The following is a 13,286-nucleotide window of genomic DNA, read 5'->3' on the forward strand; positions in this document are numbered from 1 at the left end:
TAGCAGGATCACATGTAACTGCCTGAATCTAACATTGCGCCTAAACTGCGCCAAAATTGCGCCTAAACTGTGTTAAAGTAAAGTGATTAATAAGAGGCAGGAAATTACCTTATCACAGATGGTTGTAGCTTGTGATAATTCTGGCAAAACAGTGCGCCCGAATTTAGGCGCAACTACTACACTTAGGCGCACAGAAGTGATAAATGTGGCCCATTGTTACATAAAACATGGGCACCCTACTTACCACTATTTTATAAAAAGTTAACGAGGCAGTGACCCTGGTGGGCAGGGCCTGTCAAATTTATGTGCCCAAATGCCCAAAAATGTACTGACCAATTCATGTTTCATTTTTTTTTTTTTTTAGATCGGATGAGCCAGGATCAGGGTGGTCTATTCGGCCAACACATACACACACAGTTTGTTGACCCAAATTTGGTCAAGTCCAATTATATTATGACACTTTATTTCCGTCACTGGGCATCTAATAATCTAGAATTTTTGATAAACAAGTCTACCCAGTAAATGCCACCAACTAAATATTAAAAAATATGTAAGATAGCTAGTGATATAGAAAGGGACATCTTGGCACCAGATATTACAGTTGGTATTATCAGTTATAGTGTTACAGGACACTAAGGCCCCATCACACGGCTGTTGTGGAGATGTATATGTAGCCACAAGACCCAGGGGAGGTACGGGGCCACATATTTTCGTACATCAGGAAAATATAGACCGTGCTCTATCCTTCCCCGTTTGTATGGCTAGGCTGCACTATTTCCTATGTAGAGAGGAGAAGTGAGCAGCTCCCATCCTGCCTCCTCTCCAGTGCTCCGTCGTATTCTCGCCCCTCATACTTCAGTGTGAATGCAGCCTAAGCCCTGATTCACCACAATATTGACAAGTATAATATGGGAGGTGTGTAACAAGCAGTTGGATTTGGACCCTCTGTGTCACTAGACCCAGGGTCGGCTCCAGGTTTCAGAAGGCCCCTGGGCGACAGAGCCCCAGTAGGCCCCTTTGCAGTGAACGCATAAAAAATTCCGGAACTAAAACAGTCTCCTGTTCCCTAAAATATTCCCTGGTTTATCATCCCAATCAGCCCCCTCATGGTTATTTTATATACAAACCCCTCACGGTTATTTTATATAAAGGCCCCCTCACCTCCTATGGATTCATTAGATACAACTCCTCCCACCCCCATGGATTCCTAATGTACAGTCTTATGTGCCCCCCCCAGCAGCTCTGGGACACTGCACTTGTCCGGGTATGCCCAGTTCTGGCGGCGGCCCTGACTAGACCGGTATTATTTGGGGATAATCTCAAGGACTTCATATATGTGACCTTGCTGGTATTCTTCCTTTAATTCCCATATGGAGGACCAGGACTTCACTGCTACAAGATCACAAGGCCACTACTTCTTACAAGTCCCGGTCAGAGGAGGATGGTCCAAAGCACCAGAAGGATAAGTAGAGGATAGTCAGGGACAGGCTGGGGTCAGGGCTGGCAGCAGGAGAAGAGGTCAGGGCAGCTGCAGTGCAAGAACATATGGATAAGGATCAGGTCCAGGCTAGGTAATCACTAGAAGCAGAGTACTGAATGGCGCTATGGAAGTTGTACACGTTTGCACAGAACTAGAAAGCTAGGACCCTTATCATGTAGACATCTCCCAGTGTGCGATGTGTCTTGTATAACAGGGGGTGCACAGGTATTAGGCAGGGGAGAATCCTCAGTGTTGGCCATGAGAGAAAGTACATGTGACAAAGTAACCAGACAAAGTAACATGGAGAAAACTTGGACCAACCAGATTCCTGGTTATTATTTTTCGCTTTTGTTTTTTTAGCAGCGGGAGTCAAACCAGTGGTGACCTTCACACCCAACTGGAGAATTATATTCCCATATGAATCCGTGACAATATCCTGTAACACGGGGTCCATGGCGGAGGACAACACAAGATACTACTGGTCCAAAGATGGTAACCTTCTGTATCACCATCAAAAGAACATCCGGATAGAATCGGCATCTGATGAGACTAGAGGGACTTACCAGTGTTGGTTGGAAGTGGGTCTCAAGAGTGATCCGGTCAGACTAGATGTGGTTGGCAGTAAGTTGGCCTGGATTTACTATTTACGTAGACCTGTTGAGCGTCTTGTCTCCTCTTATTCTTTACTTTCTTATTTCAGCCCCCCTCATCCTGCAGGCTCCTCCGCTCATCTACACAGGGGAACCCTTGACTCTGAGATGTCACACTTTTGCAAGTTACAACATATCAACAAATACGACCTTCTTCAAGGATAAAATGATGATCCACTTTTCCGTCGATGACAACGAGTTGCATTTTCCGAGTGTCAACCAGAGTGTGGCTGGGTCCTACAGCTGCTCCCAACAAATATTCCTCCATGAGAAGTATAAGATGTTCAGTGCCAAGACAACTGTGTCCGTCCAAGGTAAAGTTATAACTTTGTACAGTCAGGTAACCTCTATATACCCTTGATAGTAACACTGTGGGGCTAAATGAGATATTACAGTCACAACATACTCAATGTATACATTCATTTCAGTGGAAGGTTTCTCCAATGATCCTTTCTCACCGATTATTTGTAGTTACTTTTTTTTACTCACTTCTCTTACAGTAATTTCTCTGACCTCCTTCTTCCGGTAGATCTAAGCACATGTAATAATAGCTTGATGTTGTAGTGGACCTGAAAGGTGATAATTATATGCTCAGTTCTGGTTCATGCCGAGCTTCCTGTAAGTCTAAATATAATGATCGCTGAACTCTAGTAGAACATCTCCAGGGCGTCTTACAGGTCTCACAATCTATAGAAGTAGCTATAAACCTGCACTCTGCTTATCTCTGTTATCAGCAATTTCGGGTTTGCCGTAGAGTTCTAGATGACTTGCATAAAGAACTCTGGTCTCCTATGTATGCCATACATTACTGGTCTGAAGCACCTCTTCAGAAATCTACATATAGGTTGGTTCCCCTCGTAGACATGGCCAGAACATATAAAGTGACCAAAATCCTTATTCTACAACATTTCTAGCCTTCTGTGAAGAAGAGAAGAGTTTAGACATCATCATGTAGACGTTTATAGCAGACCCTCGCGGCCAAGTGAATAGGTCCATACTTCCACCGAGAGGCCTCTGTGGGAGGTCAAAGTTGGTTTTCCATGGGTTGGTTATTCCATGTATATATCATTCCTGCTACAGAGGGTTTCCTGGGAATCTGTACAGGCTAGATATTAGACCATCTTCATGAATCCCTTAAACTTTGAAAGAAGAGCAGGACCTGCATGGGGGATAGGACATTACTGTTGTCAATATCAGTGGGATCCCCAGAAACCAGACTTTTCTCATTGCAAGTGGACCAGGTGTTGGTCCAACTGGAGATAGTATCAGTAGGTGGTCATTAAGAATCTTATAGACCTGTGGTAAAGTGACTGATGCCTAACTTTGTAACCACAGAGAAGCCTCACACAAATCTTGGTGGAAAGTCATCAACACTTCCTTGGATTTTGGTGGTCTCCTTTCTTCTCCTGCTCTCTACCGTTCTTCTGATCTTCAGGAGCAGACACAAGCTTGGACATTGTTGTTGCCACCAGAAGTTTACCATCACAGGTGAGGCTTCCAATTATCAATGTATTTAAAGTAATCTACGGTAAATCCATGTCTTTCTCCAACATGAGTTATGGAATTTTTTCCAAGATGGGTGGGAAAAGTTCCTTTCAACTTTGGTAGAAAATATACAAAGGGTCCAGACTTGCTAACTATCCTAATGTGCATATTATTGAATAATATCCATCAAACCATTACAAATTACTTGGATCTTTTATCTGAGGTCTAGTTCCTATATAGTTTATGTACTAAACTTAGCAGATACAGGATGAGTGTAGCATTGTGTATATTACACCTAGCTCTCTGGAGGTGCTGGTTCTGTTGATGGGAGTCACAATGTTCCCCAGGTAAAATTATGTAAAAATTGCTACTTCAAAGGGAAGAGAAGTGTCTTTCCAGTGGTAGCTGCCCAGTAGAACCTTCATAAAATGGAAACTTGACTTGGGTTATCAGCCATGTTGGAGAAAATTGGTGGACAATGTATGAGGGTATCTATAATATGTCTCATAATCTGAGTTTGACATTGACCATCTAGGGCAGTGATGGCAAACCTTTTAGAGACCGAGTGCCCAAACTACAACAAAGACCCGCTTATTTATCGCAAAGTGCCAACACAGAAATGTAATTTGTGATTTATACTCCCTTCTCTGTCACAGTTTTCATTGATACCAGCACCTGAGGCACCAATAAAGCAGAAAATAGTCCCAGGTTGAGCTGTCACTTTAAAATAGCTCTGTGCACAGCAAGTCCTGGGCTGTCTGGGACTGCAGGAAGATACCTGGAGTCATCTCTGGTGATGGCCTGGGTGCCCACAGAAAGGGCTCCGAGTGCCACCTCTGGCACCCGTGCCATAGGTTAGCCATCACTGATCTAGGGGGACATTAATCATAGTCTGTTAGACTGTTTTGAGCGTCTTTTAGCGCAAAAATCTGGCGCATCTCGTTAATTAGGCGCATTTATGTACCATTTTCTGGCGCACGGCAAAGTTCGGCACTTAGTGGTTCTGAGTCCCTGCGCCTTATCTGACATAGTGGGGGTCATTTACTAAGGGCCTGATTCGCGTTTTCCCGACGTGTTACCCGAATATTTCCGATTTGCGTAGATTTTCCCTGAATTGCCCTGGGTTTTTGGCGCCCGTGATCGGATTGTGGCGCATCGGCGCTGGCATGCACGCGACGGAAATTGGGGGGCGTGGCCGAACGAAAACCTGACGGATTTGGAAAAACCGCTGCATTTAAGACAAAAAATGTGTCACGAAAATTACACTTACCTTCACCAGGTATAGGGCGGTGAATTTCAGGGTATTCCAGCGCGCATCCGGGGAACTTCAGCGCAGCAGCGCCACCTGGTGGACGGCGGAGGAACTGCCTTAGTGAATCCTGGCCGGACCCGAATCCACCGCAGAGAACGCGCCGCTGGATCGCGAACGGACCGGGTAAGTAAATCTGCCCCAGTGAGTGCGTCCTAAACAGATGTTTGCACGGGATCTATCACTAATTTGCACCTAAAAAGGCACAAAATAGGCGCAGAAAATGCCCCTACTCTGAGCAGCTGCACTTCCAAAAAACTTCCCTTTTCATTACTAAAAACATAAATTTTAGGTTCCCAAATGAAGAATTCCCTCCATGCAACATGGAAAATACTTCGGAGCAGGTTTATAATGTAACATTTCTCCAGTAACGACTCCATCACTTTCTATGGGATCATCTCTGGGAGTGATCATTGTCTTATTGTACAGATCTGAGAATATTATCAGTCTCCATTTCATGTAAATTATAATAAAAAAGGCAAAGACTCATTTCAGCAAGAATTTTTTTTTTTCCATCTCTGTAACTTTTAGTCCCTGCAGTTACATCACAATGATAGGTTTTGTGCAGAGATGACGCCCTGAACGTTCTGTCACATTTTCTCAGTCTCCTTTCATTATTAGTCACAAATGAGATCTAACAATTTGAGACAAATTTGCCGCTAATTTAGGCGCAAATGAATGGGACATGAGACAAATCCAAAGTGCATTTACTAAGGCAGAACCAGATCCATCATAGATCAGGAGCCAAAAAGAGAACAAACCAGGCGCAAAAATAGGCAAACCTGAGACCCCCTATGATTAATGTCCCCCCTAGATGCTACGATAAAGACAGTTTTTTCCTTCTACCGCTATTGCTGCCTACAGAATAAGTTTCATATTGTGGATCTCCACCAGTCACCACCATGAGTTGGCCCAGATGGTAGAAGTAACAACTTCTTGGGGCCTATGTCTGCAGTACACATGGCAGTATGGAGCTTTTGAAAGATACAGGTTCTTCTGGTGTCACTATAAGACTAGATTGGGGGCACTTATTAATTCGGGAGCAAGGTGGTGCAGGAAGCGTGCTATAGTTTTCAGTGGGATTTAAGTTTGTTGCGCAAAGGGATTAATGATTCGGCGCAAGAACACAAAGGTTTAGAACTGTCTCCCCATTTATGAAGGTGAAATACAACTCCCTCGACTTGCTTCTAGCTTCTAATTTTGCATCAAAAAAATGAGTTGGAAAAATAGACGTGATGGAAAAGTCTATGATTCATAAGTGGCACCATAATTTTGCGCCCAAACCAAGCACAAGTTGCGAGTGTCAGAAAACACCAATATCGTGGTGCTGACATTTCATAAATGAAGGCGCCACAAGCGCAGCAAGGGAAAAAAATTAATTTCCTCCAGTTTTCTATTTGAAAGTTGATCATAAATGACCCCCGATGCGTCTAGGACAATGTCCAACCCTTCATAGAGCGTTGACTTGGATTACGAACCATATTAGAGGCATCTTCAAAATGCGCGGTTTTTCCGAATCCGTCGGGTTTTCTTTTGGCCACGCCCCCGATTTCTGTCACGTGCACGCCGGCACCGATGCGCCAAAATCCAATCGCGTGCGCCAAAATCCCGGGGCAATTCAGGGGAAATAGGCGCAAATTGGAAATATTCGGGTAAGACGTCGGAAAAAACGTGAATCGGGCCCTTAGTAAATGACCCCCACTGTGTCTAAACTGTGCTCACTCCGCTCAGCTCCCACCTCCGAAAAGGGAGTGGCTTATGTGGACATGAATGTCCTGTGCTCTCTGGTAGGTCTTTGAGGGGGTATATTTGGAATGGATTTTTTAGTTGTATTATGGGATTTGAATAATAAAGAATCCCATCTAAAAGCAGGATCCCTCTAAGGATAATGAAATTTCACTTACCAATAAGAACAATTCAGAAACGTTTTGTGTTCAACCAGAAATTAACTACCTTCATCTTTGTGGATTGAATTTTCAGAATCTGGGAGAAGATGCTCGGAGGAAGACGTTGACATGTACTACACGTCTGTAGATATAAACCATCTAAAGAGAGGTTGGTGGTTTCCTTATATTCTTAAACCTTACACAGGTTGGAGTGTCCCAGTGATATTTCATCATCGATGAGTCTGGAGAATGCAACACTAGATGGAGTCCTATCATATACCATGTTCTACGGAAACCCCACCCAAAAATGTCTCCAACCAATATAAGGTCATAGTCTTTTGGTCAAAATGTTGGACGTTCTCTGGGAACCATATCAGTATAATGTTATAGCAAAGGGGAGAAAATTAATCCATTTTTTTGAATTTTCATTCCAGTTTCAGCCACTCACAGACCAGATACCGTAAGTAATTTTTCTAAGTTAATTTAGAATTGTATTAAACTGTTATCGAAAAGGTAAAAAAAAAGAAATGGCCTAAAGGGTTGTGGTGCCCATGTGGGATAAACAGAGTATGGAAAATTATCTATTTGTTGTAGATGTAACATAGAGAAGTTTGGAAACTGTCCTTTCAAGTGAACCTCGTCTGATTGACTGGTGGCAAGGAGATCAATGAGTTTACCAGAAACGGTCCAAATGTTAATCTCGTTAGGTAGGTCATTCCCGCACCTCAGAGGAGGAGGAAACAGTCTAAGAATGTCAGAAGAAGTGTCAAGTGTCATGTTATGAAAAATTCAAACTCTTATTGGAGGCTGGTCAGAGGATGACTACAGAAAAGACCTCGAAAAGTCTATTTGACGGAAAGGCCACTATCTTAAAGCAGAAGTGTCAAAAGAGTCGGAAGCTCCATCAGAAGAGACATTTCATATGAAGAGGAGGCCTCCTCAAGATATAATTCTTCATTAAAAGTACGGACAGAAGAAGAGACTTGAATTGAAGTGACCTGTGAAAGGAAGAGTACTCCATAAGAAGACCTATTAGTAACAAGGTCCTTTTTGGATTTATAAATTTAGCCCTCACCGTTCCTGAGAAATTAGTAACAATAAGTTTGAAACTTAAAAGAAATCAACAACTGAAAAACAAAAAAAAAACTATAAATACTCACCTCTGCCCCTCTTCATCTTGATCCTGGCACTTTCCGTCGCTAGTCTTGACACCGCGGGATCACATAGAAAAGAAATGTATAATTGCAGCACGAAGTGCAGGGACAAGATGTCCGGTGCTCCAGGCTGCTAATTATGCACGCCCCGGCACCTTCCCTTCCCATGCTGGGAGTATGAAAGATGACGTCATGTGAGAGGCAGGGGAAAGGAAGGTGCCGGGGCGTGCATAATTAGCAGCCTGGAGCACCGGACATCTTGTCCCTGCACTTCGTGCTGCAATTATAAGTTTCTTTTCGAGGTGATCCCGCCGTGGCAAGACTAGAGACGGACAGCGCCGGGATCAAGATGAAGAGGAGCAGAGGTGAGTATTTGTAGGCTATTTTTTGGTTTTCGAGTGGTTTAATTTCCTTTAAAATTCTAATTAGGCTCCTTACAGGTGGTTGGTGCAGAGCTTACAAATATTCACTTTCCTGGATCTGCGAATCAGGGGATCCCTCGGGCAGTAAAAGAAAGAAGCAGACACGGGGGCGCAGACCCTCGTGTAATAACATAGGTGAAATTCTTATATCCAAAATGATAGTTAGACTCTCACCTTTTCCACATATGTATCAGGCATCAAACATTGCAGCAGTCCATTGCTGCCACTGTCCCCGTTCCAAGGTCCGGAGAAGTTACAATAGCAAATCCCAAATGTTGATGGAGATGGCGGCGCTCGCAATAAGGATCTTCAGTCCTCAGTCATAATGTCCATCTGACGGGGTCCAAAGTCCATCTGACGGGGATGTAATGGATTGTATATGCAAAAGGACATGATGGGTGAGGACTGAAGATCCTTATCGCGAGCGCCACCATCTCCATCAACATTTGGGATTTGCTATGGTCCAGAGCTTAGGTAGACACCCTTGTACCAGCACATGACAGTTGAAGGCCTAGTTGGCATATTGGGGCTTATTTACTTAGGGTCCGCGGATCGCCGGGTTTTCCAAGGTTTTTGGGATTTGTGCTGCTTTCACAGGTATTTAACCGGTTTTCATGCGACAGAAATCGGCGGTTGTGCCGTCAGACGATCTGGCTGATTCGGACTGAGCGCGGGATTTAAGATTCAAATTGTCTCGCAGTCCAATGCACTTACATGCACCAGGAAGAAGAAGGTGAACTTTGTCGGACCTGAGCGGGGAAGTGACACATGCACGATATCGGGCGCACGATCTTAGTGACTCCCCGCACAGCGCATTATACACGGACAATGCACTTACATGCACCAGGAAGAAGAAGGTGAACTCCAGGGACCTGAGCGGGGAAGTGACACATGCACGATATCGGGCGCACGATCTTAGTGACTCCCCGCACAGCGCATTATACACGGACAATGCACTTACATGCACCAGGAAGAAGAAGGTGAACTCCGGGGACCTGAGCGGGGAAGTGACACATGCAGGATATCGGGCGCAGGATCTTAGTGACTCCCCGCACAGCGCATTATACACGGACAATGCACTTACATGCACCAGGGAGAAGAAGGTGAACTCCGGGGACCTGAGCGGGGAGCGACACATGCAGGATATCGGGCGCAGGATCTTAGTGACTCCCCGCACAGCGCATTATACACGGACAATGCACTTACACCAGGGAGAAGAAGGTGAACTCCGGGGACCTGAACGGGGAAGCGACACATGCAGGATATCGGGCGCGCGATCTTAGTGACTCCCCGCACAGCGCATTATACACGGACAATGCACTTACATGCACCAGGAAGAAGAAGGTGAACTCCGGGGACCTGAGCGGGGAAGTGACACATGCAGGATATCGGGCGCAGGATCTTAGTGACTCCCCGCACAGCGCATTATACACGGACAATGCACTTACATGCACCAGGGAGAAGAAGGTGAACTCCGGGGACCTGAACGGGGAAGCGACACATGCAGGATATCGGGCGCGCGATCTTAGTGACTCCCCGCACAGCGCATTATACACGGACAATGCACTTACATGCACCAGGAAGAAGAAGGTGAACTCCGGGGACCTGAGCGGGGAAGCGACACATGCAGGATATCAGGAGCAGGATCTTAGTGACTACCCGCACAGCGCATTATACACGGACAATGCACTTACATGCACCAGGAAGAAGAAGGTGAACTCCGGGGACCTGAGCGGGGAAGTGACACATGCAGGATATCGGGCGCAGGATCTTAGTGACTACCCGCACAGCGCATTATACACGGACAATGCACTTACATGCACCAGGAAGAAGAAGGTGAACTCCGGGGACCTGAACGGGGAAGCGACACATGCAGGATATCGGGCGCGCGATCTTAGTGACTCCCCGCACAGCGCATTATACACAGACAATGCACTTACATGCACCAGGAAGAAGAAGGTGAACTCCGGGGACCTGAGCGGGGAAGCGACACATGCAGGATATCAGGAGCACGATCTTAGTGACTCCCCACACAGCGCATTATACACGGACAATGCACTTACATGCACCAGGAAGAAGGAGAACTCTGGGGACCTGAGCGGGGAAGCGACACATGCAGGATAGGGGCGCACGATCTTAGTGAATCGTCGGACAATGCACATGGGGGAACGCGCCAGGGACAGGTAAGTAAATGTGCCCCATTGGGTGCTAAAATAGTGAAAATCATTGCTCAGGATGGTGGGAGCTAGACAGGGTCGGCTCCAGGTTTCAGTGGGCCCCTTGGGCGACAGAGCATCAGTGGGCCCCTTTGCAGTGAACTCATGTGGCAGCATTAAAAATTCAGGAACTAAAACCGTCTCCTGTTCCCTAAAATATTCCTCAGTTTAACATAACAAACAGCAGCCTTAAGTTTATTTTATAGAAACCCCCCCCTCACCTCCGATGGAAGGGAAGAAGAAACAACTAGGATGAGACTTTCTTAGAAGATGAGACCTTTCAGCAAAACTTAATGGGCCACATTTATCAGAACTAGATGTACTAGGTGCAGTTACCTGTGGAGTGTGCAGGGGGCGCCAGATTCATCAAAACTGGTGTACGGTCTACATGTATCTGGTGCCCCCCGCACTGCTCGGGAAGTGGGCACCATTATTCTTTGGTGCACTTTGTTAAAGATGCAGAATTGTGGCTTAGACACTTGATAAATACATGTACAAGAAGTGCAACGTCAGACAGAAAACTGGAGCATTTCCTCACGAGACAAGGCTTCAGCAGAAGTAGAGACTTTTCAGAAGAGGAGAAGACGCCTTGTGAAGAAACAAATTGTCGAAAGTGAAGGCTCCATCAGAAGAAAAAAAACTCTTAGAAGACTATGCTGCTTAGATGCCCCTTAGGATGAAGAATTTCCTTTGTTGTACCTTGTGAATATGAGACATGTTGTGTATGGGGGGGGGGGGGCAATCGATTTAACATCATCTGTTCTGATTTCCAGCATGACTACTCCATTATATATTCCCTGGTGACCGAAGCTCCATCAGCAGTCAGCGAGGTGGAAGGAAGACGCATCACATTCACCACTCTATAGAGATGTTCTTCAACGAGCTTCACCGTTCTTCAACGAACTTCATCGTTCTTCACAGAGCTTCACCGTTTTTCAACGAGCTTCACCGTTCTTCACGGAGCTTCACCGTGTTTCAACGAGCTTCACCGTTCTTCACGGAGCTTCACCATTCTTCAACGAGCTTCATCGTTCTTCACAGAGCTTCACCGTTCTTCACAGAGCTTCACCGTTCTTCACAGAGCTTCACCGTTCTTCAACAAGCTTCATCGTTCTTCACAGAGCTTCACCGTTCTTCAACGAGCTTCACCATTCTTCACGGAGCTTCACCATTCTTCAACGAGCTTCATCGTTCTTCACGGAGCTTCACCGTTCTTCAACGAGCTTCATCGTTCTTCACGGAGCTTCACCATTCTTCAACGAGCTTCACCGTTCTTCATGGAGCTTCACCATTCTTCAACGAGCTTCATCGTTCTTCACGGAGCTTCACCATTCTTCAATGAGCTTCACCGTTCTTCATGGAGTTTCATTGTTCTTCACGGAGCTTCACCGTTCTTCACGGAGCTTCCAACCTGATGGAGTTGGATGAGTAGATGACACCAAACATGGCTAGAACATCTACTACAGCTGGTTTCAATTGCTTCTTGACTGTGGAGGACATGAGGACAATGTTCTACGGTCCAGAGGTGGCCTCTTTGTTAAGATTGTTGTGTTGTAAAAGGTTTCTATGGAATTTAGGATTTAGAAGTTTGTAGAGCATCACTTTGGAGAATCAGGTGTGTAGAAACACTACATTTAGGTGATTGTGCCCCTTATGCTGCCCCATATATTGCTGTAGGTGGTGCTGCCTGAGGCAAGAGGCTCAACTCGCCATTCTCCTAGATATATTCAGCCATGCTACAGACCTATGAAGTGGATTGATCTGTCAATGACGAGTTCATTCACCAAAGATCTCCTACGATGAGACAATCAGGATTAGACCCTAAGGTCTCGAGGTCTTAGGAATCTATAGGATATGCTCTCCGGACCTCACCACCAAATGTTTTCTTTTAATGTCATTTTCTTTTCCTGTAAATATAAAATTTTCTAAATAAAAATTCCAGTTTTTGAACATAGTTCACATTTCTCCACCAGAGGGCACCTTGTCCTCAGATGACATGAGGCGCAGTGTGGATTTTGGCCACTCCCTTTAAATTCCCCTCCTTGACAGTGTCGTAACCCTAAGGATTTTACTGGTGACATTAGAAGAACCGTTCTGTAGATTTATAATCAGAAGAAAATAACAATAGAAGTAGAAAAATAAAGATTTACTTAATAATATAAAAAACACAAACAAGAACATCATCATCTAAACTGCAATATAGAAGGAGGATTGTACTGATGTGTAGTTCCCTGGATTAGATACACAGCTCAGCAGACAGTATCACACAGGATAGGATTAGATACACGGCTCAGCAGACAGTATCACACAGGATAGGATTAGATACACAGCTCTGCAGTCAGTATCACACTGGATAGGATTAGATACACAGCTCAGCAGACAGTATCACACATGTTAGGATTAGATACACAGCTCAGCAGGCAGTATCACACAGGATAGGATTAGATACACAGCTCAGCAGACAGTACCACACAGGATAGGATTAGATACACAGCTCAGCAGACAGTATCACACAGGATAGGATTAGATACACAGCTCAGCAGACAGTATCACACAGGATAGGATTAGATACACAGCTCAGCAGACAGTATCACACAGGATAGGATTAGATACACAGCTCAGCAGACAGTATCACACAGGATAGGATTAGATACACAGCTCAGCACATAGTATCACACATAATA

The 13,286-nt window shown here is 45.1% G+C and overlaps 1 protein-coding gene across 1 annotated transcript; it reads left to right on the top strand.

Annotated features, from left to right (window-relative positions):
• Positions 1–1,844: 1,844 nt before the first annotated feature.
• On the top strand, positions 1,845–12,428 carry LOC140069247 (low affinity immunoglobulin gamma Fc region receptor III-A-like). The gene is made up of 6 exons (XM_072114712.1): positions 1,845–2,101; positions 2,181–2,444; positions 3,466–3,618; positions 6,905–6,979; positions 7,245–7,270; positions 11,376–12,428. The coding sequence occupies exons 1-6, from the start codon at positions 1,933–1,935 to the stop codon at positions 11,466–11,468; spliced, it is 780 nt and encodes a 259-aa protein (XP_071970813.1). The 5' UTR covers positions 1,845–1,932; the 3' UTR covers positions 11,469–12,428.
• Positions 12,429–13,286: the final 858 nt, after the last annotated feature.

The sequence above is a fragment of the Engystomops pustulosus genome, chromosome 7 (assembly GCF_040894005.1).
Source record: "Engystomops pustulosus chromosome 7, aEngPut4.maternal, whole genome shotgun sequence".
Taxonomy (NCBI): Eukaryota; Metazoa; Chordata; class Amphibia; order Anura; family Leptodactylidae; genus Engystomops; species Engystomops pustulosus.